At 54.9% G+C, this 18152-nt stretch overlaps 2 protein-coding genes across 2 annotated transcripts in view; one reads left to right on the forward strand and one right to left on the reverse strand.

The window, feature by feature from the left end:
* Nucleotides 1-2980: 2980 nt before the first annotated feature.
* Nucleotides 2981-16859, forward strand: IGSF10 (immunoglobulin superfamily member 10). Its single transcript, XM_064165535.1, has 6 exons — nucleotides 2981-3665; nucleotides 4283-4412; nucleotides 5038-5428; nucleotides 6347-10648; nucleotides 11270-12170; nucleotides 14465-16859. Exons 1-6 carry the CDS (start codon nucleotides 3388-3390, stop codon nucleotides 16371-16373), a joined length of 7911 nt encoding a protein of 2636 aa, XP_064021605.1. The 5' UTR covers nucleotides 2981-3387; the 3' UTR covers nucleotides 16374-16859.
* Nucleotides 16860-16916: 57 nt separating this feature from the next.
* The window catches only part of MED12L (mediator complex subunit 12L), a 102795-nt gene continuing 101559 nt past the window's right edge, over nucleotides 16917-18152 (reverse strand). The window contains 2 exon segments of the mRNA XM_064165773.1: nucleotides 16917-16925; nucleotides 18004-18115. Coding sequence (XP_064021843.1) covers nucleotides 16917-16925; nucleotides 18004-18115 — 121 coding nt within the window.

Here is an 18152-nt window from a genome sequence, read left to right on the forward strand (position 1 = left end):
CTTTACTTTCCTGTTTCAGAAAACAAGGAGACACTCTGACTGTGACCCAGGCAGACACACAAGCTGGTACCACACAGCGAACTGGCACAGAAGACGTTGGGAAGAATTTGGCCAGCAAGAAGCTGTGGAGAACAAAAAACCCCAACAAAACAGAACAACGTGAAAACATTCTGCAAAGAGCCTTCCAGGGGGCCTGGTGTTCTGTGGAGAACAGGGACAGCACCAGGAGGAACAAACACAAGGCAGAGTGGGAGTGCTGTGTGAGCAGAGCTAAGCCACCTGCAGCAAAACAGATCCATCTCGGGAGGAAGCGCTTTGGGAGGGGGCTGGGCAGTGTCTGCAGGGGAAGCACAGCCTGCCCAGCACTGTGGTTGAGGCTCCTTACCCTAGAGCAACTCAAGGCCAAACTTGATGGGGCCCTGGGCAACTTGATCTAGTTGGAGATGTCCCTGCTGACTGCAGGGGGGGTCGGACAAGATGACTTTCAAGGGTCCCTTCCAACCTGATGCACTCTGTGATTGTGCTGTGAATTACAGAATCAACCGGGTTGGAAGAGACCTCCAAGCCTGCCCAGTCCAACCCAGCCCTGCCCAAACAACCAGACCCTGGCACTAAGTGCCTCACCCCGGCTTTGCTTGAACACCTCCAGGGACAGCGACTGCACCACTCAAGACTCGGTTCAAAAGGGCTGGAGCACCTCTGCTGTGAGGAGAGACTGAGGCAGCTGGGGCTGTTCAGGCTGCAGAGCAGAAGGCTCCGAGGAGACCTTGTTGTGATCTCTCTTAAGGGGGCTACAAAAAAGCTGGGGAGGGACTTTCTAGGCTATCAGGTAGTGATAGGAGTGGGGGGGGGGTGGAACAAAGCTGGAAATGGGGAGATTCAGACTGGAGATTAGGAAGAAATTCTTCACCATAAGGGTGGTGAGAGCCCGGCAGGGGTCGCCCAGGGAGGTGGTAAAAGCCTCATCCCTGGAGATGCTTAAGGCCAGGCTGGATGAGGCTCTGGACAGCCTGATCTAGTGTGAGGTGTCCCTGTCCATGGCAAGGGGGTTGGAACTGGCTGATCCTTGTGGTCCCTTCCAAACCTGACTGATTCTATGATTCCAAAAGCTTGTCCCTCCTTCCTCTCCCCTCTCCTTTGCACTCCTGAGCTGACACTTGCCATGCTTCCTTGCCAGAGTCCAGTTTCACTTAACAAAAAGCTCCCTTCTTTCTCCCCAGTAATGAATTCCACCCAAAGCAAGGTCCTCCAGCATCCCCACCATGTGCCAGACTCAGCCAAGCAGAGACCCAGCCGGGTTTGTACAACCCACTGGATTTCTCTGCCCAGCAGTCCTGGGAAATCACAAGCACATTCTGATGTAAAATATTCCACATGTTGCTTCTGGAGGCAGAAGGTTGTGGTTTCTGTAACACAATCCTTTGTTCTCGGAGCTAAGTGAGGGCTGGGGGTCAGTTCCAGCACACGGAGAGTACCCCCAGATGAATGCTCTTTTCTTAGCACTCTGACAGGGGGCATTGTACACCTAAAGCCTTTTTGGTTTGGTTTAATGCTGAGTTTCAAGTGTGTGTTTTGGGGCACTGTTCTCAGAAGGAGCTCCAGTCCTTTTTTCCTTTTCCCCCACCACAAATTACATTACAAAATGCCTTTTACCTCCTGTTTGCACCCACAAACAAACCAAAACAAACCCCAGCGTTGGAATGTGTCACTGGGGGGGGGGGGCTTGACTGCAGTAATCTAGTTAAAAACCATTACCCAGGAAATCAAGGAATGCTTTGCCCTCCAGACTATTAATGCTCAGCCCTGCGAGCCTCTCTCCGTCACTCAGAGGGACAAAATGCAGCAGGAGCAGGGGCAGTGCTGATTCGCAGAGGTCTGCTGTGTGGAAGCAAGAATGAAGCAAGAATGAAGCACTGCCTTCGTTTCCTGGATTCCACAAGAAGCTTCACTAAAGCTGCCCCACAGAGCAAGCCGCTCCCAGAAGAGGGCTGAGGGGAGCCCCTGCCCTTGGGCACCCCCAGCTCCTGCTGGCACCAGGTGGGTGTGAGCAGGGCCACAGAAAACGGAGCCGTTCGGTAAATTTCACCGTTTTCCATGAAAACCATCGGGGCTGGGGGAAGTGCAGCAGCCTGGGCTGACGGAGGCTGTGTGCCCTCGGCTTGGGAGGGCTCTGCCCGGACCAGTCGAGGAGAGGGATGCTGGGGACCAGGGCACGGGGACCGAGGGAGGACTTGGGCGCAGGTGGTGCCGGGGGTGGTGGAAGGAAGGGCGGTGGTGCTCGGGGCAGCGGCTGGGGGTTATCGGGACGCAGTGCTCAGGACAGGGGAGATGGAGGAGGGGGGCAGCGGTGCCCGGCACAGCGAACGGCAGGTAAAGAGCGGGGCAGGGGGGTCCGGGCTGCAATGCCCGGGACGGAGGGGACTGAGGAAGGGGCCGGCGGTGCCCGTAGCAGTGGGCACTGGAGGACACAGCTCCGCCTGCCCGGCAGGCAGCAGCAGGACCCTCTCCCCGCCTCTCCCGGCGCCGGGAGCCCGCCGGACGGCCACAGCGCCCCCGCAGAGCCGCGGAGCCTCCCGGAAGGAGGAGCCGGCGGCGGCGAGACCCTCCTGCTCTGCCCAGCCGGGCTCTGCCCGAGGTCCCGGCCCCGCCACGGAGGTCGTGCAGGTAGGGCCGGGCGGGACGAGGCCGCTGCCACCGGGACCCCCGCTCAGGTACCCCGGGGGAGGGTGGGCGGTGGGAAGCGGCGCGGGGGAGAGTTTGGAACGGGTTAGTCTATCCCGGGATAGTTACTGGCACGGAGGGAGCCGACGTGTTCCGGGCCGGGACACGCCGCGGGCGGACTCGCGGACCCCCGCAGCGCCCCCAGGCACCCCAGCAGCCCCCCAAAGCCGAACCGTACCTGCGAGCAGCATCCCCCGGGGCTGAAGGCTCTGCATCTGCCTCGGGGGGGGAGGGTAGCCCCAGACCTGCTGGGACAGCACTCAGAATCCTGCAGACCCCTGTCCTGGTCTCCTCGGATGTTCTCCTCCGTGTCCTGCTTGCTTCCCAGCGACTCGGTCGTTCCCCAGGTGGAAAATGCTCCATTCCTTTGACCATGCTGGGACCCTTCCCCAACGTGCGTTTGGCTCCTCTGTGTGTCTTCAGCAATGAGGTGCCCAGAGCAGGCTTCTGCATCCATGGGGTGGAGGCACCACTGATGGACCCCGTGGCAGTTCCACTTCACTGGCCAGCAAGGCTCTGCCTGTAGCAGGACAAACCTCAGATGATGACAGATCTCAGTACCAGACTCTGGGGTTACCTAGAGCCTTGAGCATGTTTCAGGGGTTGGGCTTTCTTCCAAGCTACACAATTCTTGTGCTTGCAGCTTAAACCTGAACACCTCCCCAGATGCCAGTGTGCTGTGCTTTCCCTGCAGGGGCCTGTTTGCTGCCAGGGCAGGATGGCAGCCTAGGGTGGTCATCGTGTCGCAGGATGGAGGCGATACGCAGGGCCAGGCCCCGCTGGCTGGGCATCCTCCTGACCCTCTGCCTGGCAACCTTCCCTTGCACCACTGCCTGTCCCCGGCTCTGTGCCTGCTATGTCCCCACCGAGGTGCACTGCACGTTCCGGTACTTCACAGCTGTCCCACCGCGCATCCCTCCAGACGTGGAGCGCATCAACCTGGGGTATGTCCAACCCTGGGACGTGACCAGTTGCCTTTCAACACTCTGCAAAGCAAGGATTAAGAGTTTCTAGATTTAGAATCATAACATCACAGAATTGGTTCAGTTGGAAAAGACTTTTAAGATCCTAAGTCAAATCATTACAGCCAGGTCACCACTAAATCATGTCCTTCTAGGGACACGATTTAGTTTCCCTCTGAAACCCACACCCAAGCACCCTTGGCTTTACCTCGCTCTCCATGGAAAGCAAAGGAGGCTTTTTTGTTCATAGATCTCTGTGGGATGCTGCAGAGCTGGAAAGCCTTTCACTGAGAGAGGCATCAGTGTGTCACCAATCTCTGCCGTCCTGGGAGCTCCTTGCTCTTCAGCATTGATGCCCAAATCTGGAATGCAAATATCTGCACATCTGGGCAGTTGTTTTCCCTCTCCACTCTGAAAGCTGCCTTGGGCAAGTTACCAAATTCTGTGCTAAGAGGAAGGGAAGGGTTTGAAATGTCACCTTAGCCACCAGCAGTGTTGTCTACTTCATGCATTTGCAAAGGGTTGTTATTTTGGTCTGAGAACTCATCAAGTTGGGCTGTCTGACTGAAGCCAGCTCTGGGGTGTAACCTCCCTTACAGCTACAACAGCTTGCTCCAGCTGACCAGAGCAGACTTTGCTGGCCTGCAGAAACTGGAGCTGCTGATGCTGCACAGCAATCAGATAAATGCCATCCCCGAGAAGGTCTTCAGTGACTTACATTCCCTACAGGTAAGAACTAAAGGACTGATCCTCACGAGGACACCACCTGTTTCTTATGGTATCCACGTTGAGAGCCTTCATGATCCACTATCCAACTGGGAAATGTCCTCCCTTCCCTCCCTTCTATACTCTTTTATTATTGTTAAGGTTAGAAAAGACTTAAAGGATCATCAGGTCCAACTTTCTGCCTAACACCTCTGTGACCCACTGGACTATGTCTCAAAGTGCCATGTCCACTTGTTTGAACTCCCTCAAAGATGGTGACCCCCTGGGCAACCTGTTGCAATGCCTGACCACTCTTGGCAGCAAAGAAATTGTTCCTAATATCCAACTTAAAGCTCCCCTGGTGCAGCTTGAGGCTGTTTCCTCTTCTCTTGTCATTAGTTATTTGGGAGAAGAGACCAACACCACTCTCATTCCAACCTCCTTTCAGGGAGCTGTAGAGAGCAGTAAAGTCTCCTCTCAGCCTCCTCTTCTTCAGGCTGAATAATCCCAGCTCCCTCAGGCTCAAATTCCTCCAAGTTTCCTGCCAGGCACTCTCTGAAGCACTTGACCATCAGCCACAATTTGTTGGCAGTCTCATACCACCACCAGAGGAGTCTGCATTTTACACTTGCGACCTTCTCACCAACAGGTCTTAAAAATGAGCTATAACAAGGTCAGAGTCCTTCAGCAGGATGCCTTCTACGGTCTGAAGAGCCTGGTCCGGTTGCACATGGACCACAACAGGATTGAATTTGTAAATCCCAACGTTTTCTATGGCCTCACATCACTGAGGCTGGTCCACTTGGAAGGAAACCTGCTGAAGCAGCTCCATCCGGCCACTTTCGTCACCTCGCGCTACAGCCAGCTGTTTGAGGTGTCCTCGCTGAGGCACATATACCTGTCTGAGAACATGCTGACTTCACTGCCAGAAGAAATGCTCTCCTCCCTTTCTGAGCTGGAGAGCCTCTACCTGCACGGAAACCCCTGGGCCTGTGACTGCAGCCTGCGGTGGTTTGCAGAGTGGGCAGCGGAGAGAGCAGGTAAGCTGAAGGCTTTGCTTGTGCTTTTGAACCAGGAGCCAGCATCTGGCTCTCTCCAGTGAAGGGAATTGTCCTTCACTCCTTTATTCTCCCAGCAGGCTGAAGGTGGGATTGCTGTAGCCAGGTAACCAGGCTGAGCAGATTGATGCCATTCAGCTTCTCAGCCTAAGTGGTCTTAACCTGCTCCCTGTGCAGCTTTCACAGAATCATTGAATCAGTCAGGGCTAGAAGTGACCTCAAGGATCATCCAGCTCCAACCTCCCTGCCATGGGCAGGGACACTTAAGACTAGATCAGGTTGCTCAGAGCCACATCCAGCCTGGCCTTAAACACCTCCAGGGATGAGGCTTCCACAGCCTCCCTGGGCAACCTGTGCCAGGCTCTCACCACTCTCATGCTAAAGAACTTCCTCCCTAACATCCAATCTGAATCTGTCCACTTCTAGTTTTGCTCCAAAGGAACATTCTCCTTAGCCAGTCCAAAGCTTCTGTGCACCAAGAGAATCCACAGGGAACAAGGAAGCTAATTTCTGTGTGACTGGCAGGAGTGAAGGCCATACTCTGCTCAGTTCTTTGGACAAAAAATATGGGAGAGGTCTCCAGAACTTTCTCTGCCACTGCAGCCTGGGTCTCAGGGCAAAGCTGTGGCCACATACCCTAGTGGAGTCCTCCTTGCATGGTGTAGAGCCACTAGGACAGAGGAGCCCCAGGCTGAGCTGTAACAGCAATGGTCCTTCAGCAGCTTCACCAGAGAAAAACTCATTTGGTTTCTAGGGTTACTTGAGGCTTTCATAGGCTACTTCGGGGTGAACTTGGTTAGTATTTGACTGAGGAGAACAACTTGCTGGCAGCTTTATGTCCTTTTCTTTAGTACTAAAAAATGGTATTGCAAAAGCTCACTGCATTTTCCTTCCCTTCAGATGTTATCAAGTGTAAAAAAGGCAGAAGTTCTGGTGCCCAGCAGTGCCCAGTTTGTGCCAGCCCAAGAAGTAGTAGAGGGAAGAGCTTAGTGGCCATTCCTTCTGCATCTCTGACCTGCTCTAAGCCAGCCATACACGACTCCCTGAAGCTGAGAAACCTCTCGGTGCCCGGTGAGGGGGATTTCAGCTCCGTGTCTGCCAGGGACTTTGTAGCTCCTATGGGATCCGTGGTGCTGAACATGACTGACCAAGCTGGAAGCCGAGGTGACTTGGTTTGCAACATCCAAAAGCCTAAAGAAATGTCCCCCATCTCCTTTGGCAAAGATGGCAACAGAACAGTTCTCAAGACATCCTTCTCTGCGTTCCTCGTGTGCGGCACTGACGCTGAGCATATCCAGCAGCTGTGGAGCATCCTGGCACTGTACAGCAGTTCTCCCCTCAAACTGGAGAGGACTGTCCCTGCTGCTGGCCTGCCTGCCCCTAGTTACAGATACAAGCAGGTCCAGCCTGAGAAAGATGAACTTTTCACCAGCATAGAGGCTGAGCTGAGGGCTGAGCCCCCGTGGCTCATGCAGAGCCAAGTGGCACTGCAGCTGGACAGGACAGCCACCACGCTGAACGCCCTGCACCTCCGGCTCTCCACGGACGCTCAGATTGTCTCGCCCAGCGCTGATGAAAAGCAGGTGAGCAGCAGCTGGACCATCATCTCCAGGGACAACCAGACACAAACAGAGCACACCGTTCTGACTGGGGGGACGGTGGAACTGCAGTGCCGAGCAACTGGAGAGCCAGCTCCTGCGGTGGAGTGGATCCTGGCTGACGGCAGCAAGGTGAGAGCTCCCTACCTCAGCGAGGATGGAAGGATCGCCGTGGCCACAAGTGGAGCCCTCAGGCTGCGGCCAGCTGACACCTTCGACACGGGGCTTTACCACTGCATCAGCACGAGTGGGCAGCAGGCGGACAGCCTGACCTTCAGGATCACCGTGCTCGACACGCACCTGGAGCCCAGCGCTGTGAACGGGGCCCAGCTGTCTGCAGCCGCTGGCAGCACTCTCCACCTGCCCTGCGCGGCCACGGCGGCTCCCGATGCTGCCATCAGCTGGGTGCTGCCTCAGCAGGTGGTTCTCCAGCACTCTGCGAGGAACAAGCACGTTTGTGACAATGGCACTTTGAGAATAGAAGGGGTGACAGAGAGGGACAGTGGCTACTTCAGGTGTGTGGCAGCCAACCAGTATGGTGTTGACCTTCTGGTCTTCCAAGTGCTGGTTAGAAAGGATGGAGCCGCTCTGAAGGAAAAGCGCAAGGCTGCGGCAGGATGGGAGGAGGGTGAGGGCTCTGGCAACGCCCTGCTGGCCTCTGCTACAACACAGACCCAGCCTCCAGCCGCCTCAACAGCTCACCTGGGTTCCGCTGCCTCAGCACCTAGAAGCGGGGTAGTACCGAGCCCACGTGGAGGGAACAGCCATAGGAGCACGACTCACAGGCACTACAGGGACAGGACAAGCAGGCGGTTCAGGGGACACAGGAGACAGTTTGTGTCCTCAGCCAGGAGAGTCGATCCCCAGCGCTGGGCAGCCTTCCTGGAGAGGACAAAGAGGAACTCGACACTGATGGAGAAAGGAGAAGAAGTTGTGACAGACCCACCTATTCAAGTCCCTCAAGGACCTGAGGATGAGGAGGAAACATCTGGTGACCTCAAGTCTCCAGAAGAGGAATTCATGATGCCAGTAACAGAGAGAGCCACTCTGTCACCTCTGGGGAGAGCAATGGGAAGCGTGAGAACAGCAGAGCCAGAGGTGACCTCAAGTAACACTCCTGCCAGCAGAACCTCTCTCCTGGTTGCAGTCACTCCCCTGCCCTCTCCTTTTTCACAGCCTGAGTCCTCTGACGGCAGAAGACCACAAACATATCCAAACCCTACAACTACAACCCCGTGGCAAAGAGCTGACCTAAGTCCAATGCCAGCAACTGGTGTAAACCAACCAATGGCATCTGACAGAGCAACTACAACATCCACACTCCTCCCTGCTGGGCACAGGTGGGTAGCCTCTGGGGAAAGCAACAACCAGCATTCAAACCCCGTGTCTCTGACACCCGTGACAGATGTTACAGCCACCAGCAAGTCTGAAGTTTCCCAAAACATGGTGGACAAGCTACAGCTTTCTACTGAGCCTATTGGCAAGACTTCCACCCAAGCAGGCCACCATACGTCTGTAGCAACAGTCAGTGAACCAAGGCCTGAATTTGGTGACATTTATTTCCTTAGGACTCAGGAACAAGCAACTCCTAAGCCACCACTGACCTCAGCTGTCACCACTGGTCTGCAGACCCGGAGGGTTCAGGAGGCTGCAGCTCGTACAGCCCAGGCCCAGCAGCCATCTGGAAGACAAAGGAAAATCCCTAGTAGGAGACGAGTTGTTCAGCCAGGACGTGTGCCAAGTGTGAAGGAGCACAGGTTCCCCTTTGGGAGGCCAGGCTCTGGGGCTGCAGGTGTTCCACTGAATATGAATCATGTACCAGATTCACCAGCCCCCGATAACTCAAGCAGCTCCATCATCCCCGTTAGCCCAGAAGCACCTCTGTCCTCCCCCTCCACCGTCACTGCGCACTCAGTGGGTACTCACCAAAGCACAGCGGTCCTCAAGGAGGAGGAAAACAAACCTAGAGCAAAGCAGCAAGCTGCTCCAGCAGTCCTGCCTCTCAGCACTGAGGGCACCCAAGCTGCTCCTCAGTGGCAGCTGGAGAGCACTGCTCCATTTCAGACCAAGATCAAAAGAGTCCAACCTTCTGGCATCAGACTAACAGCAACAACAATCCTCCCTGCTCACACTGCTACAGAAACAACACACACCTTGAGCACTAAAATATCTTCTACCCTTGACTCAGTCTCACCCAGCACTGAGCCTAGAACCTCACCAGAAGATTTCCAAAGAGGAAAAACAACTTGGGAACATCTCTTTGGAACCAGTGCACCAAAAGAGGTTCTGAAGGAGCAGACAGATGTGTTCCCATCAACAGAGGTGTGGACTGCACTACCTAAAACTACAGCAGCATTGTCCAGAAAGTCTCCTTTGCACTTGATGCCTATTTCAACAGGTGGGAGTCTCAACAGCAGCTTCTTGTCTTCAAACATGCCCATCCCTGATGGCAATGGCAAGGCAGAAGAACATCCTCCCACCGCAAAGCCACACTCTTACTCTCATCCTGCTCCTAGGGTGACCAAAGACATGGGTGGGAAAAGTCTGAAGCCAACAGTTACACCGATAAGTGCTCCTCAAACCGACACCAAGATCACCAAAAGCAAAGCATTCAGAGCGGGGAGAAAGAGAGGCCAGAGGAGGAAGAGGCCTCCTAAAGCACCTACTCACAGTGCAGCTGTCAGGCACAGCACCACAGTGAGTCCCGCAGGGAACACGGCCAGGCTGGGTGTGCCAGCAGCTGGATCATCACCTCTGCCTGCAGCACCTCTCTCTGCAAGTGCCAGCACAGTGTTGGCGACAGGAACACCAGCACAGTGGAGCCGTAACACACCAGAGGCTCCCCGGCACGTGCCCACAGCAGCCACCCCCCTCACCCTAAGGGACTCCCCATCAGCCACCTCACCAGGTGACAGTCATGTCACCCAGGGCCCCACCACACCGATCCGAGCCACAGCGTGGCTTTCAGAGCCTTTCAACGCCACAGACACACAACCTGCCACTGTCCGTGCAGCACCTGGGTCAGAACCTGCTCAGCAGACGAAAGCCACCACGACGGTGGGTGACAAATCCCACCTAGAAATGGGAGAGAGCATTCCCCAGGAAGACCATGTGGCCCAGGACTCGCTCACAGCAAGAACCAAAGCAAGGACCAGCGCTGCTGCAACCACAGGCAGCACTCAGCATCCCACCCCACCGCCAGCCCCTGCAGCAGCTGCACCATCTCCAAGTACCACAAGAACCACCTCACCTGCCTGGGTGGAAAGCAGACCCTGGCAGAAGCCATCTGCTGCAATCATAGAAAGAGGCAACACAGCCCCCATCAGTACACTGACCAAGCTGACCTCACCACTGCCTGCAGCTCCACGGGGGAGGGACAAGGATGGGCCTGTCAAAGGCTGGTCTGAAAAGAGACAAGATCAAGAACCTACCACCCCCAGTCCCATAGCCTTGGGCTCCTTCAGCAGAAATCACTTCTCCAAGCCCAGAATAACTGGAGGACAAGTAGCTGCCTTTACTGTCCTGGCTAATTCAGATGCTTTTATTCCTTGTGAGGCTACTGGTAACCCACGTCCAACCATACAATGGACCAAGATAGCATCAGGTAAGCCTGGTGAGCTCTCGAGCTCTCTAGAAGTCACCTCCATTACAGTCCTCTAACTGGGCAGATGTTTTGCATGCCAGACTCAAGCACTGCTTCACTGAGGAGTGCTCAGACGGAAATGAACTTGGAAAGAGTGAAAACAGAACATCCCGAGGCAGTCATGGGAGGGGCTTAGCGCTGGTTGTGAATCAGTTCTCTAGGGAGACAAGAGGGAACCACAAGGGTTAGCTGGAATTCTGCTCTGCTCGTGAGAAGACTCTGGCATCTGCTGGGTGTTCCTTGCTGTTGCAGAGCAGTGAGAGAAGCAAAAAGCAAACTCTGCCTGGTACCAAACCATCAGACCAGGGTAAAGGTACACCAGAGTATTTCTGAGTAACCAAAGGCTGGTCACAGCCACACCAAAAGGGGCTTCATCTAAACTCTCTCTCTACTGAGGACTACATTTTGGGTTTGCTTCCAAGTTTTGTTGCTGTACCCACAAAATGTTCTTACTCCACTCTCTCTCTCCACCAAGGTCTTGGCTATTTGGGCAGGGCAGAGAGAGTGTTTGCATGAACTGAGCTAAAAGGGAGCAGCAGAGAGGTTCTGACCTGGTGTGCTGTTGTCTCCTTGCCTCCGCAGGGCATGGCGCTGCAGGAGGCAGCAGGCACAGCCGATGGCTGATGTTCGCCAACGGCACGCTGGCCATTGCCCGGGTGGGCCTGGAGGACCGCGGGCAGTACCTCTGCACCGCCACCAACCCGCACGGCACAGCGCGGCTCCTGGTCACCCTGTCGGTGGTGGCCTACCCGCCCCGCATCGCCGGGGCCAGGTGGCAGCTCCTCACCGCTCACTCTGGAGGGCCAGTGGCACTGAAGTGCAGGGCTGAGGGCAGGCCTCCTCCCACCATCGCCTGGGTTCTCGCGAACCAAACACACATCTCCGACTCTTCCCCGGGGAGTAACAAAGCCCACGTGGAACCAGATGGCACTTTGGTGATCGAGGAGGTCACTGTTTATGACAGGGGCCTCTACACCTGCCTGGCTGAGAACCCGGCGGGCACCGACGCGCTGGTGGTGAAGCTGCAGGTGATCGCGGCACCACCTGTCATTCTGGAGGAGAAGAGGCAGCGCCTTGAAGGGGCCATGGGGGAAAGCCTGATGCTCCCCTGCACCGCCAAAGGGAACCCTCAGCCCAGCGTCCACTGGGTCCTCTCTGATGGCACGGTGGTGAGGCCTCTGCAGCTCGTGAGGGCGAAGCTGTTCCTGTTCGCCAACGGCAGCCTCCACCTCAGCGACGTGGCCCCCGCCGACAGCGGCAACTACGAGTGCATAGCCACCAGCTCCACCGGCTCGGACAGGAGGGTGGTGAGCCTCACGGTGCAGCACAGGGACACGCTCCCCAGGATCGCTGCTGCCTCTCAAGAGGTGACTCGGCTGAACTTTGGGGATAAGCTGCTTCTGAACTGCACTGCCACTGGGGAGCCAAAGCCCAGGATCATCTGGAGGTTGCCCAGCAAGGCAGTTGTTGACCAGTGGCACAGGTAGGAGCCTTTTAGTTCCTTGCCTCTTTAAATGCCCAACGCTGTCTTCTCTGGTGCCTGTAGAAAAGACATCACTAAAATACTGTGAATGAGATTAACACCAACCATTTAAGAGCAGTGTGCTAGTTTGAGGCTAGCTGGAATATTTAGTGAGGAGAATTAGATGATGGGCTGTGAAAAGGAACCAATGGTGATGTCTGCTTCACCCATAGGCTTGCTGAGATGTATAAAAGCAAGAGCATAAACACAGATAAGTCAGTTGGTGTGGGTCTCTGGGACCCTGCACTTCTCCTCCTTGGGCTGCTTCTGTGTAACTAATCCTTCTGCTTTCTAACACCCCCCCGCCAATCCTCCAATCTCACCTTGCACCTAAGGCAAACTCTGGGATAAGGTAGAAGGGTGGAAAAGGGGTGAAAGGGTAGTTGGGAGCCCCTCCTGGGGACCCTGGTTTCTGGGAGGGCTGCTGTGTTTCTGTATTACCTTTACATTGTATATTTCTGTACATAGCTGTAACTATTGTAAATATCTGCTTGGATATTGTGCTAAGCTGTGTCTGTAAAGCTTCATTCCCTAACTTCCAGCTCACCTGAGTCTAGTCTGGATGATTCCATAAGGGGGGGGGGGGGTAGGTAACACCCAAACCATCACAAGTGGTGACATATCAAGTTGGTGATGGCTCAATATCCTATGGATGATAAAAGCCCACATCAGTTGTAATGGCTGGGTGAGGTCCTACCAACATGGGCACATGTCATGCTTGAGTTAAGGGAACTAAGGTTGACCTTACACAGGCTGAATTTTGGCTGTTTTATTCTGTTGGGATTTAAGATTAAGATCTTCATCCCTGGAGATGTTCAAAGGGAGGCTCGGCAGGGCTCTGGGCAACCTGATCTAATGGAGGATGTCCCTGCTTACTACAGAGGGGGTTGGACTGGGTGACCTTTGGAGGTCACTTCCAACTCAAACCCATTCTATGAATTCTCAGTTTGTGTCAGATTGTGGTTTGCACCTTAATAAAAGCTTGAGTAATGAAGAGGATTTGAGTGCTTCCAGAGTATGGTTGAGACTTCTCCACACAACTTCTGAAACGGTAACATCGTTCGATGTCACTGATGACAGGGAACGAGGTCACACACACAACACCTTGTGCAGTTCCACCACACATCTGAGACAAAGTTCATGGCTTCTTTGGTGCTGAAACAGCTTTAGAACCATGAAAACCAGAGGCTGCGACTAGTGATAGCACTGCCACCTCAGTAGCCAGATGGTTGCGAGTCCTTCCGCTGGCAACACACGAATGGTTACATCTGTAGCAATCAAACACTTCTGTTTGTGGAAGTGAAAGGGTTAATACTGGGTGACAGCTGCCTGTGCTGCAGTGGAGGCCTGGCAAAAAGAAAGAAGGAAGAAATTGTCTTCACAAGAGGTTTGTGAGGTAGAACTCAGCAAGAAGAATCTTCTTGTAGGAAGGCAGACAGCCAAACCTACCTTTGAGAGTCTCCCCATGACAGCAGCACTTCACCTTCGCTCTGGGAGAGGCACTCCTAGGTCAGGATGGTCCCAGCAGGATCAGAACTTGTAGCTGGACTGAGGAGGGAGATTCATGCCCATGTCCTGCCATAAGAAGGGGAGTGACTGGGTCACCACTGAGTGCCAAATGTCATCCTGGACAAACTGCAGCAGTGCTGCCAGCTGCCCTTGCTGAGGGCAAGGGCCATGGGCATGGGAAAGAGGAACAGAAGCTGGTAGGATGAGTGGTGGAAGGTGCAACAGGCTGGTTTGTTCACAGAAGTGTTTTCAGCAAGGCAGAGGTGGCATCATGCAGCATGGCATCTCCAGCTAACCCAGAACGCAGCAGCCAGGGCAGGGCTGATGGTGGCACACATCTGCCTTTGGAGAGATCTTCTGCTGCTTGTGATGTCTGTCACATCCAGTGCTCAGCTCCAGTTCTGCTCTGTGATCTGTCTACAACTACCTGAAGGGAGGCTGTAGCCAGGTAGGGGTTGGTCTCTTCTCCCAGACAACCAGCAACAGGACAAGGGGACACAGTCTGAAGCTGTGCCAGGGGAGGTACAGGCTATTAGAAGGATTGGCATTGGAATGGGCTGCCCAGGGAGGTGGTGCAGTCACCATCCCTGGAGGTGTTCAGGAAAAGACTGGACGGGGCACTCAGTGCCATGGTCTAGTTGACTGGATAGGGCTGGGTGCTAGGTTGGACTGGATGATCTTGGAGGTCTCTTCCAACCTGGTTGATTCTATGACCCTTTTCTTCTTTCTCCCCTCCCTCAAAACAGGATGGGAAGTCGAATCCACGTCTACCCCAATGGATCCCTGGCTATCGAGGCAGTCACCGAGAAGGATGCTGGTGACTACTTGTGTGTGGCAAGAAACAAAGTGGGAGACGACCTGATCCTGATGAAAGTCAGCATCACCATGACTCCAGCCAAGATTGACCAGAAGCAGCATCTCAAGAAACTGGTGCCCTATGGGAAAGATTTCCGAGTGGACTGCAAAGCCTCTGGGTCACCCACGCCAGAGATATCCTGGGGCCTGCCCGATGGGACGGTGATCAACAACGCCATGCTGGCAGATGACAGCGGACACAGGTCCCGCCGGTACGTCCTGTTTGACAATGGGACTCTGTATCTCAACAGGGCTGGAGCAGCAGAGGGAGGAGACTACACCTGCTACGCCCAGAACACTCTGGGCAGAGATGAGATGAAGATCCGAGTCACGGTGGTGATGGCAGCCCCCCAGATAAAGCACAGCTACAAGACGCACCTGAGGGTGGAAGCTGGAGATACAGCACTGCTGGACTGCCAAGCTGCTGGGGAGCCCAAGCCAAAAATATTCTGGCTGCTGCCTTCTGGTGACATGATCTCCTCATCGACAGCCAGGCACTTCCTGCATGTCAACGGCTCCCTGTCGGTCAGCCAGGTGAGGCTGGTGGATGCTGGGGAGTACATGTGTGTGGCTCGGAACCCCAGCGGGGATGACACCAAGCTGTATAAACTGGAGGTGGTCGCCAAACCTCCTGTCATCAACGGCTTGCAGGTGAGCAAAGCCATCAGGAAGGTGACAGCCGTGAGGCACGCCAAGAAGCACATAGACTGCAGGGCAGAAGGGTCCCCTCCTCCTCAGGTCATGTGGATCATGCCCGACAACATTTTCCTCACGCCTCCCTACTACGGCAGCAGAATCACCGTGCACCAGAACGGGACCCTGGAGATTCGGAACATCAGGGCTTCCGACGCAGCTGAGTTCGTCTGCGTGGCGCGGAACGAGGGAGGAGAGAGCAGGCTGGTGGTGCAGCTGGAGGTGTCCGAGATGCTCAGGAGACCCATGTTCAGAAACCCATTCAATGAGAAGGTCACAGCGAGACCTGGCCAAGCTGCCACCCTGAACTGTTCCGTGGATGGAAACCCTCCACCTGACGTGAGCTGGATGCTGCCTAACGGCACCTGGTTTTCCCGAGGCATCAGCACTGCCCAGCTCCTCACGGGCAGTGACGGCACCCTCACCGTCCACCGTCCCGACGGAGACAGTGCGGGCAAGTACCGCTGCGCCGCCAAGAATCTGTTGGGCTACATCGAGAAGCTGATCATCTTGGAGGTGGGCCAGAAGCCCAACATTCTCACTCGCCCAGCAGGGCCAGTGAAGGGCACCAGTGGGGAGTCGCTGTCGCTTCACTGCCTGTCTGATGGGAGCCCCAGACCGACCACCTCCTGGACTCTGCCCAGTGGGCACGTGCTGCATCACCCACAGATCAGCAGGAGACACATCTTGCTGGAGAACGGCACCTTGGTCATACGGGAAGCCAGCCTCCAGGACAGAGGGGACTACGTGTGCAAGGCTCACAACGATGCAGGTGAGGCCTCCATCAGGGTGCCCGTCACCATCACAGCCTTGCCCCCAAGGATCACGAGCAGGCCACCACGCACCATCCACACCATGCCTGGTGCAGCACTGCAGCTCCACTGCACAGCGCTGGGAATACCCAAGCCAGAGATCAGCTGGGAGCTACCTGATGGCTCAGTGCTCTCCCCAGGTTGGCGAGGGCAGGTGGCTGGGGGCGAGCGGCTTCACCCACCAGGGACTTTACTCATCCAGAGCCCCCAGCCCTCAGACTCGGGCACATACAAGTGCACAGCCAGGAGCCGTCTGGGCAGCGATCTCGCCGTGACCTACGTTCATGTCATCTGAAGTGAGAGACACAGCACCCGTGGGTGTTGGCCAAGTCTACAGCCAGGCTGAGCTTAGCTCAAGTAGGTTTCACCCATGGCAGTTGTAGGCCTGGAAGGACCTAAATGCATTTGCAGGGTTCAGCCTGCAGCAACTGTGTGAAAACAGAGAGGAAGGGCTTGGGGAACACCAGTCCAAGCACTATGACCTGGCATTGGTGGTGAAACAGGTTTAAATTAAACCAAACTGAAGGCACTTTAGCTCTGCCAGCAAACACTGAGCATCAAAGACTGTGATGTGCTGGAAATGTATCTAGAGCTCTTCATAAAGCACAGACCTCTGTTGTTACTTCAATACTGCCCACCTTGTAGGACTCCCATGAGCATGGATCACATACAGCAAGAGCATCCAAGAACCAAAGAGCAGGTTTTGCTGTGGTGCAGATTCACCTTCTTGGTATGGTTGAATATTTACTATGGGTTTAATAAATAGTCACTGGTGAAACAAGGAGTGAAGTGGTTGTTGGTCAGGCTCTGGAATAGGCTGCCCAGGGAGGTGGTGGAGTCACCGTCCCTGGAAGGGTGCAAAAACATGTCCCCTATGGGGGACAGGCTAAGACAGTTGGAAATGTTCAGCCTGGAAAGAGAAGGCTGCAGGGAGACCTTAGAGCAGCCTTCCAGTACCTGAAGGGACTTTCAACACAGGCTTGTAGTGACAGGACAAGGGCCAATGGCTTTGAGTTGGAAAAGGGGAAACTGAGACTGGAGATTAAGAAGAAATTCTTTGCAGTGAGGGTGGGGAGACATTGGAACAGGTTGCCCAAGCAGGTTGTGGATGCCTCTTTCCTGGAAGTGTTCAAAGCCCCTGAGGACCCTTCCAACCTGGGATCCTGTCTATGGATGCTCACTGCCACAGTAACTCAGAGAAACTAAAGGCAGTAAGCAGGCCACAGGCACCCACTACATGGGGCCCTGGGCATATTCCTCTTAAAGACAGTCTCCAGGAGCTGTTGTAAGGCACATCCTGAGCCAGACAGGAGCAGGCAGCCTAGAGCAGGTCAGCAGAGGCTGTGAGCAAGCACCAGTGAGCCAAAGGAAGAGCTGTGGGCAATAGGACAGTCTGGGACCAGGAACACAGGTATTTGAAATACAAAACCTTCCTAATCTGTACCAGCTGGAGGCCATGAAGACCTTTCCCACAGAGGGAAAGTTCCAAACTCGTAAAAACCTCTCCTGGTCAAGCTAGAGACTGAAAAGTTTGGTCCTCTCAGGACCTTCCATTGCTTTTCCTGGAAGAGAATGAAACCAGACTCAGGTGAGAGTGGTAAAATACTGGAACAGGTTGAGGTCCCAGCCCTGGAGACATTCAAGACCAGACTCTGTGGCTCTGGGCAGCCTGAGCTAGCTGGAGGTGTCCCTGGTGACTGAAGGGGGGTCAGACAGGGTGATCTCTGAGGGTCCCTTCCAACTCCATGCAGTCTGTTTCCTTGCAACACTTTTAGAAAAGGAGATGTGTCCACTCTCAGAAAAGAACAGACACTTCCCCATCCTGCCTGCCTGGCACTGCTCCTCTGGGCACATGAGGTGCCTGGTGGCACACACACCCCAGCCTGCTGACACGCCAGGTGCTGGGGGCTCCGTGCTTGCTCTACCTGATTCACCTGGTCCTGCAGGGATGTCAGGAGCCCTTCCCGCTGCTCATCCTGTCCCTTGAGGCAAGTGAGTACCAGGGAGAGGAAAGGTTGCTGACTCCAGAGGGACATGCTTGAAGAGAAGCAAACAGAAGGCAGTTAGTGAGGCT

The sequence above is a fragment of the Pogoniulus pusillus genome, chromosome 26 (genome assembly GCF_015220805.1).
Source record: "Pogoniulus pusillus isolate bPogPus1 chromosome 26, bPogPus1.pri, whole genome shotgun sequence".
NCBI classification, from domain to species: domain Eukaryota; kingdom Metazoa; phylum Chordata; class Aves; order Piciformes; family Lybiidae; genus Pogoniulus; species Pogoniulus pusillus.

Coding starts and splice junctions, on each gene's coding strand:
- IGSF10 (XM_064165535.1), top strand. CDS start 3,388: ATGCCAGTGTGCTGTGCTTTCCCTGCAGGGGCCTGTTTGCTGCCAGGG. Junction 5,429..6,346: donor GTGGGCAGCGGAGAGAGCAG/GTAAGCTGAAGG, acceptor CCTTCCCTTCAG/ATGTTATCAAGTGTAAAAAA. Junction 10,649..11,269: donor ATGGACCAAGATAGCATCAG/GTAAGCCTGGTG, acceptor TTGCCTCCGCAG/GGCATGGCGCTGCAGGAGGC.